Source organism: Polistes dominula, unplaced genomic scaffold (assembly GCF_049000335.1).
Source record: "Polistes dominula isolate Pdom_NZ unplaced genomic scaffold, Pdom_raw_medaka contig_37, whole genome shotgun sequence".
NCBI classification, from domain to species: domain Eukaryota; kingdom Metazoa; phylum Arthropoda; class Insecta; order Hymenoptera; family Vespidae; genus Polistes; species Polistes dominula.
Genome location: NW_028301169.1, coordinates 4822132 through 4835390, shown reverse-complemented (window position 1 = coordinate 4835390; position 13259 = coordinate 4822132). Strand labels below are relative to the sequence as shown.

The window sequence follows — 13259 nt, the reverse complement described above, 5'->3', positions numbered from 1 at the left end:
ACGAGAAAATTTCCTCTTAAATATTATATTATCATTTAATCCCTTTAATTGAAGTATATTTTAATGACAACACTCGCGGAACTGATCCTTAAGACAAAGTTTAAAAAATTTGCGTGGGCTCGTAAGTGAGACCTTCGACGCATTTAAACGAACGGATCTTCCTCCACTTAAATTTGCATATCGTGTCACTTATCGTGGCCGTCGACAGAGTCACGTATTCGTGCTTCATAGTGTCTGGTCTCGATTTCTACGCCATGTTACATAACAATTATTACACCGATGACACCGACGGCGCTTTTCGTTCGACCTTTTTAGATTTTGCGCGCTTTTCATATTTTATTTTTTTTCTATCAAATAAAAAAGAGTTGCGAACTCGTCACAGTCTTTTATTTTTATAAAGAAGTTTGTACGGGAGAAATCATACAATATAACGGAGCCAAAATATGTGTTATTTTATAAGACATATTAAGCGTGTAGTCGTTTAAGATTCGTTTCACAGATACTAATGGATGTTGCACTTGATAAGGTAGTTTAACGCGGTCAGTCTTGAGTAGTTGAGCCAAGCCCATGCAAATGGGTCACATCACGGATCCTTCCATTAATGTAATACGATACATATAATTCGATTGCAAACAATAGTAGATGTGATATAAATACACTATGAAACGTCTCAAGAAAATCTTCTAAAGTGCTCGGATAGTATTTCAAAAATGATTGCAATAAACTTTTTGTTTATTGTCTATTAGCGAATCCAAAAAATAAGAAAAATCTTTTAATAAAAATACTTGACAAATCATTGATATAATATATTAGCAGGGAATGTTGGTAGGGTGTAATGACCGTGATTTCTATGAATTATTCATTTGAAATGATTGGTATTCATCGGTTACGATAACATTAGAAAAATAATATAATTAGATGAAATGTTATGGTCAATTAGTAAGTCGTGGGAGGTTACGGTTCTAGCTCGATCGATTAGACGGATCTAGAAATTGTTATGAAAGGTTCGGGTACAATGAACTTTCTATATCATACCGCATCGAGATCATTTTATAATTATTTCAAATCGGTGTTCTCATTGCCGACAGTACTCTTGAAAGCCATCTCCATTATACTCTCTCACAATGCTTGAATTATGCTATAATAAAATCTAATGATCAAAAGAAGTTCTTGTCGTCCTTTTAAAGTCATGCCTCAGGGTCGAGTTGGCGAAGAGATGCTTGACACTTATTCCACTAAAAAGTATTTTTTCTTAATGACCAAGAAAGAATTGTTTAAACGGTATGTATTTAAAATTAAATAAAATCTCATAAATGTTTCATGAAATTAAATACACTTTTTTATATCTTTCTCTTTTTTTCTTCCCTTTTTTTATAACAAAGAAGTTTGATAAGACCTATCTTATCGTTATTACGATAAAGTTCTCATATATAATGAAATCAAGTTAGATTGCAAGATAAAATGTTATTACAAAGAATAATGGATACGTGAAGGATCAAAGTTCTTCAGGTATCCTGCTAAGTATTAGTAATTTACTGTTTTCACCCTAACTACTAACTTAGTAGGTATACTTGGTATACTTGCAAACTTGTAATTTTTCTATCGTAAATCGAAGTATGTATAACGCAATGCAATGCCCACGTGTCATGATATTTTTCACACAACTTTCTATGACAGCAACCATAACGCCTACACAAGTCTGACAAATCTACATCTCATACACGTGCATTTTGTTATTATTAGTCAGCACAACGAACATTTTTTTTTTAATAATTATACAATTATTTTTAATAATATAGCAATATTTTATCAACAAGTTTTTTGTTCACTAATTGTTAACAAAAAAACAATAAAAAAACAACAAGAACGAAAAAAAATATAACAAGTATATTTCCATTTATATCAAACACGTTATCTGTACATAAGAACTTCCATGATAATCTCTAACAAATTGAATAAACACTTTTCTTCGTATTCGTTTGATATTATCGACACTACATATTGAACAATATACTTAAATGATTTATTTAATATAACGCAGTAATAATTTGCTGTAAAACAGTTTGAAATTTCAAACTTGTCGTCCTATCTTGAGCTCCTCCAATAAAAAGTGACATTATAGTGTTGAGCTTTTACAGCGATTCGATGACGACCGAACAAGAACCGAAGGTTCACGAGTCCAAACACTCTCGACGTGAGTTGTACGATAGTCAAGTGATAGATAGTCGCGCGGTATACCTCATCGCGATCGTGTCTCTTGCATTTTTATTTCTTTTTCCATTTTTTACGTTACATACGAACTATAAATCTTTTATACATTACGCGAAATTTCTACCGCGATACAATTTTTAAAACTACAAGGTCATTCCTCATAAAGTGTTTCCTATTCTGTGGTGTTGCAAATCGACACGAGTTTTACCTGTTTTTTTGGTTTCTTATCTAAGTGTCGATACTAAATATAAATTATATATTCACTTACGTAAGTTTTCCTTATATTCTTGAAAAAACACATAGTTATTTATATATCTACGATATTCTTCTTTTCGATTCGATTATTTCGAAATTATTTTTAATAGACGTCATAGCGTAAAAATCTGAGAAGAAGCATGGAAGAAAAAAAAGACAAAGAATTTGAAGTTTGTTCCCAAGTTGTCATCTTGTTCTTTGATCAACGCGTTATCACGCTATATTATATATTTACACGTGATAACTTTGAATGGAATTTGGTTCAATAGTTAAATATATAGTACTTCTCAAGATGACTAATTTATTCGTAGATTAAATTATGTACTCGGTAGTTTATCACGAAAAGGTCTTTGAACATGTGGAATAAATAAAAAAGAATGACTAGCAATTGCATTATGTATTTTGTTTAAACGATATATATATATACTTATGTTAGTGTAAAGACGTAGCAGTAGTAACTTTATCCGTTAAATCGATGCTGTGAAAGTTTTTCTTCCTCTTGGTACGCTATTTCATTGGTGCACGTGTTGTCTACGATGATCCAATAATGAATTTAATCATTAACGTTGAAAAAGTAGTACAAAATCGTCTAATTTAATTTTATAATTCTTATATACATGTGCATATACTTATTTACGTGGCAAAAAATTAATTTATTCGGCAAACAAACCTTATACGCGCGTATAAATTAAACGAATAAATTAACTTTACGTTTGTTCACGGTCTACAAGCAAAAAATAAAATATAATTCTTACGAGGGAATATGATCCTCTTATAATTGATCTTTTTAATAAAGAATAGCGTCATTTCATAGAAATGTTTTTTTTTGTTAATGAGAAACGTCCTTCGTTTCATTCAAGGACCAGCCTTTTACTCTTTCTTCCTATCATTGATGTCTGTGTCGTTCAAAGTGAAAGAGAAAAGAGAGTTATTCCGATATCATTTAATGTAAGATGCAGAACAGTCTTGTTCAATTTTCTTTAGAATACAATTTATTTTCCATAGTTTATTTTAATGTATGTATTAAGCTCGCTACGACGATCGAAAGATCCTAAAAAATTCTACTTTTTTACAAATATTATCATTTATACATATTAACGATAAATCAAAGCGAAGCTTCGTAAAAATAAGAAAATAATACGCAAACGTTTGATAAGATTTTCTATAAAACATTAAGTCTGTCATGAGAAATGATTTGTTTTTAACGTATAAGAGTTGTTATCTCCCATCAAGTAAAAATTTATATAAGGAAAGAGAATCGTGTGCTATATATCTAGTTGCTTGTTCGCCAATCGTCAGGAACTATAAAAACTTTTTAGGTCATTCGACTTATGAATATTGTAAAAAGTCATTAAGAACACGACTGGTTGAGATGGAATTCATTTGCGGTAAAATTATTTCCGAATTCGTTTTCGATCGCTCGACCTCCAGCTAAGGGTGTATATTAGGATTCTATTTTTATACAGAACAGAGTCTCTCACTCGCGTGATACATATAAAAGTATATACATTTATATTCTTTACCGCGATTGTAGTTCACTGAGATAACTTATTGCGAATTGTTTGGAATCCTCTAATAAAAATCGAATAATTTAGCGTAGAAAACACAGTCAAACAAAAAAGCTTTAAATTTAAATTTGAAGTACATTTCATCGAGAGATGAACTACGATCTTAGGTATTCAAAATAGAAATAAAACGATGAATCAAAAGGTCGCTAGATAAAATTAGATACGACAATGAGCTTTTGGACTAGAGTTTTTAGCCTTTTATCGACACGAGTTTTCGATGATTAAAAAAAGAAAAGAACAACGCAGATACGAGAATAAATTTTTCTTTATATTTTTATGAAATTTTAAATCTTGAATTTTTGAGAACCCCTGATATGTGTATAATACCTACGTGACTTACTTATGTTAGGATCGTGTCACGAAAGCTTTCGCGAAATATTTTCACCGTTTAAAAGACTTTTCGTTTTCGTGTGGCGTGTCTACAAATTGTGAGATCGTGATTTCGTAAAGATACGGGAGAATTGCAAGACGTTATTGGGTTGATCGATGTAACCAAACACAGAGTATTACCAAGTACTTTTTCTATCCTTTTTTGTTGTTTACACTATCATAAAATTAGATGTACATCATTTTCAATAGTCATAAATCATTGGGAATGATATTTTTTAATATTGCAAAGATGAAAAGAAACGTGGCAATGTTTTATGCCAGTAAATGTAAAGTTCCATGGTTGTAAGAGATATCAAATTTAATTTATAAAAATCGAGGAGAGTCCGGGATCATTGTACAATTTCGTAAATCGTTCGAGATCCCGAAATATTCTGAAAAAAATTTAGTTCAACGTGGTATCGTTGGAAGTGTGCCATAAAGTTTCTCAGGGCTTAATACACCAGTAGATCTTCTAGATATATCTTTTTCGTTTGTCTTTTCTTAATCATAGTTATCACATTAATCTTCATTTTTATATTATCTTTTTTTCTTACTTTCACTCGACATAATATACTCATCTACATATACAAAATGTTTAACATGGACATGTGTTAAATTCGATATACAGTTCGACTAAACCAATTCAGCCATTTTCTAACAAACTCGATACTGTGAAGATCCTACAGACAAAAGTTGATTGCGCAAAGAGGATTTAATCTAATCTCATTGTTGACGAAAGGCATTTCACGTTTATATAGGCGCGAGTTTCGCATACCACTTAATCCATAAATGTAATGGCGCGAAGAATCGATCGGTTTTTTCGATAAGACTGCTGCACGAACTTCTTCGTGCTTTCGAAGAAGCTTCGAACTTATCGATCTATTCTCTAAACAAATATTAAATTCCCAAGTTATCGCGACATCAGAAAGAAATCTTTTTATTCTAACGTCGTAACTTACCTAACTTAACGAAGAAAAAATAAAAAAGAAAAAACAAAATACACCAACAATAGCGCTGATACCGTAGATTTTTTTTTTACCAACTCTATTCTAATCATTTTTCTTAGTTACACTTACACACACCTTCGGTTCTTTTCTGTTGGGTTTAACAGTGTTGCATATATTCGTCATTTCGCACATTAGAAAGGTGATACATGTTCTTTGTTCATTGTGCGAATATGTAATAAGTATGATGTATTCATACATTAAATGTGCATTATAAGCGTGTATAAATATTCCAGTTAGGTTGGTAACTCATCGTGACGATTTCGATGATCGTTTAATTAGCAAATAATTTTATCCCAGTCGATTATATCTTCGTGCAATTAGAATGCTAATGATCCGCGGAGTCTGATCGAAGTTCAGTACTTTATCTAGTGCCATATGTCGCTCATTACTTCTCAATCGAAGAAATAACATAAAGAATTAATAACGAATATGCGAACCAGATGCTAACGAAGATCTATATGGAATATAAAACTTCAACAACAAAAAATTAAAAAAAAGAAGAAGAAGAGAGAAATTCACGAAAAGGACGTTGCAAGCATCGAACTTATAACGCACTCGATAGATAACACGGTAGAATTTTCGTGAGGGATAAAGGCTTATCTTGAAATCATAGATAACATGGTCTTTCAGTTAGTCGTTCTAGAGAAAAAATGCTTGCTGTTACTCAAATTATGAGATGAAGAAACATGCAATTCAACAAAAATAAATGAACAAAAAATGAAGAAGAAAAATAGGGAATAATTGAAAGAACATTGAACGTTGTTAAGTGTTTTTAAACAGTTGTCTATCCGAACAGAGAACACGAGATCATAAACGAACTGCGAACGCGTTGAACTAATTGAACTAATTGCGTTTGTTAGTTCGTCTTCACGACCATCGATTCACATGATACATACCTATGTGTATTACGTGTGTCCTCTTTTTACGATCGATAGTTTAAGAATTTTTTTTATGTATATAAGAATTCATATATATTTTTTATGAGTATATATACTCATATATATACTTGCAATCAAAGAAAACAATTATTGTTATATCGAATGTTAAATATTCATATAAACACTTTCTTCTTTGTTCTGATTTCGTTAAATTTTTTAATCCTAGAATCGTTGATTTGTTGATCAAGTTAACGTTATGCTACTATTACGAAGATTTCAATGGGATGTTTAGCATATTAACTCCCTATAAACCTCATACTGGTGCATAAATATCGGTATTCAGTCGTTCTCAATTGGTCAAACACAGGTCGTTCGATTTGAACCACCAATTGTACTTTAACAACTCTGTTTCTTTCTCTCTCTCTCTCTCTCTCTATATATATATATGAACCTATATACATATATACGCAATGTATGAGAATTACGTAGAAAATTCAATCTTTGTTTGATCGATATTAATTCGCTGTAAATGTTAACCTTATTTCGTTTCTTTCAGAAGATCCAATGTCAACAAAATGAAAGTCAATATTATCTAACAAGTTAAATATTATCCTGTCAATATTAGTCGATCTAATAGTTAATCTAATAATTTATTATTATATAGAGATAATAGGGAGAAAAAATAATTTATTATAAATATATACGAAGACAAATATATTACAAATATCCTATGAATTTTATCTATGAGTATGATATTTTCTTATCCCAGTTTTTTCTTTATTTCCTTCTCTCTTTTCTTCATATTATCAATATAGAACTCGCAAAGTATTCTTTTCCATTTTTTATCAATAAAAATCCAGGGTAAAAGATAACAGAGACGTTACTGGCGCTTAGTTAGACATATAATAATATCGTTAAAAAATTTCTTTCCTTTTTTTATTTTCATCGGTGAGGCATTGTTTTAACGACACAAAGTTAGCTACCTCGTAGTTTAAAAAAAGAAAAGAAAGGAAAAAAATAATATTCCTACTAGTTCGAACGGACATCGGGTTCCATACCGTTAAGTTCGCGTAATGCGTTAAAAATAAACGTGGACTTTATTCGTAATGCAAGATGGATCCCGCAGAAGAATTTTTAATTAAATTGATTTCTCTATGTCAACATATAATAATAATTAGATCTTATAAAAGTATAATATTCAGAGAAAAGAGTTAAGATCTCTCTTCAATTAAAAATGATTTATCGAATCAAAAATGATGCTTAAAATAACAAATATTTCTTTTATTTTTCAGAACGTAAAGTATAGTAACGTGGAAGTGATAAATAGAACTCAATGAATTAACTGGACAGTTCTCGAGTCAACAATCTTATCACTTTAAAGGTAAAGGCGAATAAATTGAAGTGAAGAAAAAAAAAAATAAAAATCAGAGAAACATAGTAGAAGTGTAAATCATGTCGAGGCGTCCAAGCGTTTCCATTTACGATTATCCGGAGCATCTAAATCCTTTCAATGACGACACTACAAACCCTCCTACCTCGCATCCACGTTTGCAGCGTGAAAATAGCAAGAGCTCGGCCAAAGAGATAAAACATAAATTTTGGACCTTCGGAAGAAGCAGGAAAAAAAGGTCGAACAGTTTTTCCATCAAATCGACATGGTAGGTAAAATAGAAAATAAATAAATATATATATGTAGATCTTTTCTTATCTTATAATAGCACGATACTTTGTTTAAAAATCTTAATTAATGATTTTCATAGCATAACTCTGTTAAGCCAAGCGTGAAACTGAACCTTATCAGTACCGGGTCACGTAAAATACGTTTAACGATTTTTATTACTAAGGAATAAATTTGTATTCCACGTAGACGTGTTTTTCTTTACAAGCATATTAATAAGAACCTTGATTGTTGTTAAATTAATCCAATGAAATTGTTATAATTCCGATAGCAGATATTTAACTCAATATACGTGTGTATTTAAATTGAATTATATTACTGAATAAATTCAAAGAAAAAATTTGAAATATTGGTATCAGTTTGTTGAACTTGAACCTAAGTAATGGTGTGCTACATACACGTGAATTAAATAGCAATATTTGCATTTGGCCGTAACCCAAAGGATACAAATAACCGAATGTTGCATAGCGAACTGTAAACGTCACATTGAACTATGCCTCATCTCTCATTGTCGATTCTAACTTGGCAAAAAAAATTAATCCGACTATTTAACCTATTAAGATCTGTATAAAAAAAAAAACTAAACGTTTTTTGTTCTAAATAAGATTTATATCAAATGTTTGATTCAAATTAACCACAGTAAATGTTATCTTTAGTAAAATTATTCCTAAAAAAAAAACTGACGTTTACTATTAAGATATTGCATAATGAATAATAGCAAAAGAAAATATTTAGAAAACTCCTTTTAAAACTCCTCCTGTTGGCAGATATTTTATTCCGTACTCGTATTACAAGTTTAGAAATGCAGTAAGATTGGTTATTATGCGTCAGTGTTGTCAAGTTTTTTAAATAACTTGCTTACTTAACTCTTCCTATCGTTTACATAGCGACCTTCTAGTAAAAACGAAAATACGTTATCCACATAATTCTTATAAAATATATCTTAACATTTTATTCGAATTTTTTGAAAAGCGAGCAGGAATAATTTGAAAATTGAAAATTCATTGCCGATTATTATGACGTACGATTAGAACGGTATAGATAGGAAGCTTTATTATACGGAATGAGGATGATCGCAATCATTGTAATTTTAGTGCCCATGAATTTGCTACGTTTTCAATGCATTATTTCTTTGAAACAACTGACAGATAAATGAACAAATTTCTTGATAAAATACAATCGATTTGTTTACCTTTCTTAGATCATTCTTTTCGATTTGTTTATCTCTTTTCGACACATTGAAATACTCGACAGTATTCGTATCAGTGAGTAAAGTTAGATTATGTTATTATTCATGACGTCATTCTTCGTTCGTAATATATATGACGAAGCGATTACTCGCTTAATCTTTTAGTTTTCCTTACAGTAAACATTGTAGACAAGTTTTATCAATATTTTATTCAAATGTATTATTTGAATATTTTATTACAAGATTTTGTTTAATATTTAAATTATTTCTAATATTAATATAAATTATTAATATTTATATTTACATTTTTATGAAAATATTTGATTTAAAATCTACTTGAGATTTCTTTTTTTCCCATTTAAATTTTTTATCGATTATAATTGCCAATATTTTTAAAGTAGAATTCGCCTTCGTCTTAGATAAGACTTCTTTCTTTTCTCGCGTTTATCAGACGTAATTATCATCGGGTAAATATACGAAAAAAAAAACGATTATATATATATAAAATCTCGTACGCAGGAAAAAAATGACGAATTCTGAGCCAAAGTTCGAACTTATATCATGAATTTATTTTTAGATTACGAGTCTTAACGAATCATATATTTGAGTTTCAATATTATTCATTACTTTGTTCTTTCTAACTAAGTAATATGTTCATTACTTGTTTCTTTCTAACTTTTCGATCAATATTTCTATAGATTGTTATTTTAAGATATCAGAATGTTTCAAATAACGTATTACAATTTATTTTTTTAAATCACAGGAACGGATTATTTGGTAAACGGAAGGAACCGGATCAAGCTGAGAAAAGATCGACGATCATAACAGGTACATTTGCGTACAGGTATATTTTATATAGTTTTATAATTTACACAATAATAATATTATAAATAATCAAGATGTAAGATTGTATCGTTATGTTGATGATAAAAATTACAAACTTTTAGTTTCGTCTGCTTATAAAAGAGAACCATTCGATAGGCCGATAGCACCGTCACGAATTTCAAAAGATCAACAAGAATTTGATGAAGCTTTAGGAACTCTTGTTAGAAGAAGAAAATACACAATGGACAATAGTGGTTCCAGATATAGCTCTAGTCTTACAGTCAACGGAGATCCTGCAAGAATCTATGATGGTAGTCCTCAGGATACAACAACGTCCATTATGGGTGATCTTACTCCTAAAGCACCAGCTAGAAGGTTTGTCAATTAATTATTTTCTCTCTTTGTCAGTATTATATTTATAATTATTTTATATTTAATATGAAAATTATTTGAAGTAGATTTGGACAAGTAAGTCCAAGACCGACTGATAAGATACCACCATTAAATTTCGAAGATAAAGAATCGAAAGAAAATGGGGCGGTCACGTTGCGTGAAACATCATTCGAAAAAACCCCAGTACCACCGATGTAAGAAATTGATACACAATCGAGTACGATTAAATATATAACTCATTCTATGAAATCTTTCTTTACATATTTTTCTTTGTTCAGACGAAGGTCTGCTACCAGATCATCGCAGAGGTTAAACATGAGTAACTTGGATTTGGAAGAAGAAACTAGCAGATCGGGTGACGTTACGTTGAGAGATGAAAACGAAAATGTTCCTGAAGACTATGTTTTTAAAAGATTTGGACAGGATTCTGTAAGAAGATCGAACATATCTATAAACAGTTGTGTATCCATTGGTAGCACAGCTAGTGGCTATGGACGGAAAAAACGTAGGGCACCACAGCCACCACGACGTGCAGAACAATTGAAAACTCCAGAGGTGAGTTCGCTAAATGGAAAAACATCAAAGTTTTATCGAATGTGTTGTGAACAAAATGAAAATATCGTTTGGAAATTTTACTGACTAAAAATAAACTTTCGTCGCGTCATTGTCGTCGCGTTACATTTAACTTTGTTTATAATTTAATTTTAGCTATTGAATCAACGCATTGGTATAGTTATAGTCAAATCTTTTTAATTCGAGGATCGAGAAATATTTTGTTACAATTTTTTTATTCAAATATTTTCTATTACTCTTGTATATAGATAACACTTTACACACTGCCGATAATGTCACTTGCGAATGTTGTTTATCAATAAACGAATTTAAAGCCCCTTACGATATGCAACATGCATTGCGTAAACGTAACACATTGCCAATCACAATGGGCTTTAACCCCTTAACGCACAATTTTTTTGAAAAAAACCGGCCAAAAAGAATCAATTTTTTGTATGTAAAAAAATACAATTTAAAAAATTGTTTTGGCAAAAAAGTTAAAAAAATACAAAATTAATCAAAATTTTTATAGCAGCATAGAATACAACGCCGCTCAAGTTAACTCGAGCATGCGAAAATTGGCCGGTTTAGGCAATTTAAGGGATTTTATTCCAATTACAATTTATTGTAAACATTGACGTATAATTAATTAATCGAAATGATTTTTATAGGAAAACGAAATCAAACAAACACCGGATACTTCGAATGTAGAATCGGAAATTACCGAATCGATCGACATCAGTAGAGTCACGGAGAATATTGATGAAATGACAAAAAGAAATCAGGAATTGATAGAAACTTCAAAGGAGAATAAAGAAAGTAGTGTTCAGTTAACTTCCAAAAACGAAACCATTACACAAAATGTTACTGAAAAGTCTGAAGAAATTGTTAAAGAACCTATCATATTGGAAAACATAAAAAGCGATGACAAAAATGTAAAATCAGAAGAAAACCAGAGGTCACTTGTTGAAGAAAGAGAAGAAAAAGAAGAAAGAGAAGAAAGAGAAGAAAGAGAAGAAAAAGAAGAAAAAGAAGAAAAAGAAGAAAAAGAAGAAAAAGAAGAAATCAAAGAGCCTTGCAATAAGGAGACTAGTCATGAAGAAAATCAAACAAATAAGGATAATAACGTTGTTATCGAATATTGTAGAAAGGAAGAGGATAAGGTAGAAATAATAAAAGATATAAATGAAATTAATTCGAAAACTGAATTAGAAGTATGTATACGAAGAAAAAACTCAGCCGATAGATTATCTCGAGAGGAAAGTTTTTCTGTTCAAGAGGAAATAAAAAAAATAGAAAAACAAATTCAAGCTCTAGAATCGAAAAATTCATCGAAAGATTCGACGGACGATATAACAGCGGATCATACTTCTAATACTAGATTATCCATTTTAGCAAATCGTAGGCACTTTTTTCAAAACATGGTTGATACCAAAGAATATAAAGATGGTGTTAAAATAGAATTTAAAGAATTACCACGTGAACAAAAAGATATTCATGTTATCAAATTAACAGATTCTCCTGTACCCGTTGAAGCACCTAAAGATCCAGTCAAAGTTATCGAATTACACATTTCCGAACCGATCAGACAAAGACCAGAAATATTGGATGATGTTAATCCTATACCCAAACCTAGAAGGCACGTTTCATTGAGTCACAATGATTTCGAACGTTCCGTAATTCCAAGAGAAAGAAGCAGAAATTCCGAATCTTTCGATAAAAGAGGGAAATCTGTTTAAGCATGATTTAGTAGTATAAAATTGTATAAACAATTCATTGGTAATTAATATGTAACTTCTGTGTACCTTTTACTCTCGATGAATGAAAGAACAAATGGATAAATTTGCAATGCGAGAGCGATAAAAGTAATCGTATAAATATAATATATATGTGCCTTTAATTCGTGCTTTAAAATGTATATTGTGATAAATATCTATATTAATCTCACATATATAATTAGAATACTTATAATTATATATTTATGTATTATCTATTTAGAAGCCAGCGTTTCAATTTCTTTTGATCTATAATATTGTGATCATACGATTATTATGTAATTATAGTACTATTGGTTGCACCACGACATTTTACCTATACTTTTTGTTGATATTTCCATTATTTATTTACAAAATATAAAATTTAAATAAATAACATGATACTATTCGATATTTGCTCTTTCATCACATCTCATATATTTAAAATTTTTTTTTCTATCATCTTCATTAATTTGTTTTTATCGAATATCATTGACCTATACTAATTGTAAAGAAAACAAAATTTACTTATAATGTTAATTATATAAATATAATATATACGAATTAAAAAATGTAATGT

The 13259-nt window shown here is 30.2% G+C and overlaps 1 protein-coding gene across 3 annotated transcripts; it reads left to right on the top strand.

Moving 5' to 3' along the window:
• Positions 1 to 1263: 1263 nt before the first annotated feature.
• Positions 1264 to 13149, top strand: LOC107067000 (uncharacterized). Of its 3 annotated transcripts, none has more exons than XM_089179179.1 (7): positions 1264 to 1281; positions 7581 to 7946; positions 9919 to 9983; positions 10103 to 10355; positions 10439 to 10567; positions 10652 to 10928; positions 11597 to 13149. In XM_089179179.1, the coding sequence occupies exons 2-7, from the start codon at positions 7741 to 7743 to the stop codon at positions 12662 to 12664; spliced, it is 1998 nt and encodes a 665-aa protein (XP_089035305.1). In that variant the 5' UTR covers positions 1264 to 1281; positions 7581 to 7740; the 3' UTR covers positions 12665 to 13149. The 3 variants fall into 3 exon arrangements, with proteins under 3 accessions (XP_089035305.1, XP_015177604.1, XP_015177605.1); XM_015322118.2 differs by lacking the exon at positions 1264 to 1281 and adding an exon at positions 2213 to 2479; XM_015322119.2 differs by lacking the exons at positions 1264 to 1281; positions 7581 to 7946 and having other exon boundaries at positions 9919 to 9999.
• Positions 13150 to 13259: the final 110 nt, after the last annotated feature.

What these genes read in the sequence shown, in the direction of transcription:
- LOC107067000 (XM_089179179.1), top strand. Translation starts at nt 7,741, where the DNA reads ATGTCGAGGCGTCCAAGCGTTTCCATTTACGATTATCCGGAGCATCTA. An exon ending in AAAACCCCAGTACCACCGAT is followed by an intron (nt 10,568 to 10,651) that starts GTAAGAAATTGA and finishes TTCTTTGTTCAG; the next exon opens with ACGAAGGTCTGCTACCAGAT. An exon ending in AACAATTGAAAACTCCAGAG is followed by an intron (nt 10,929 to 11,596) that starts GTGAGTTCGCTA and finishes TGATTTTTATAG; the next exon opens with GAAAACGAAATCAAACAAAC.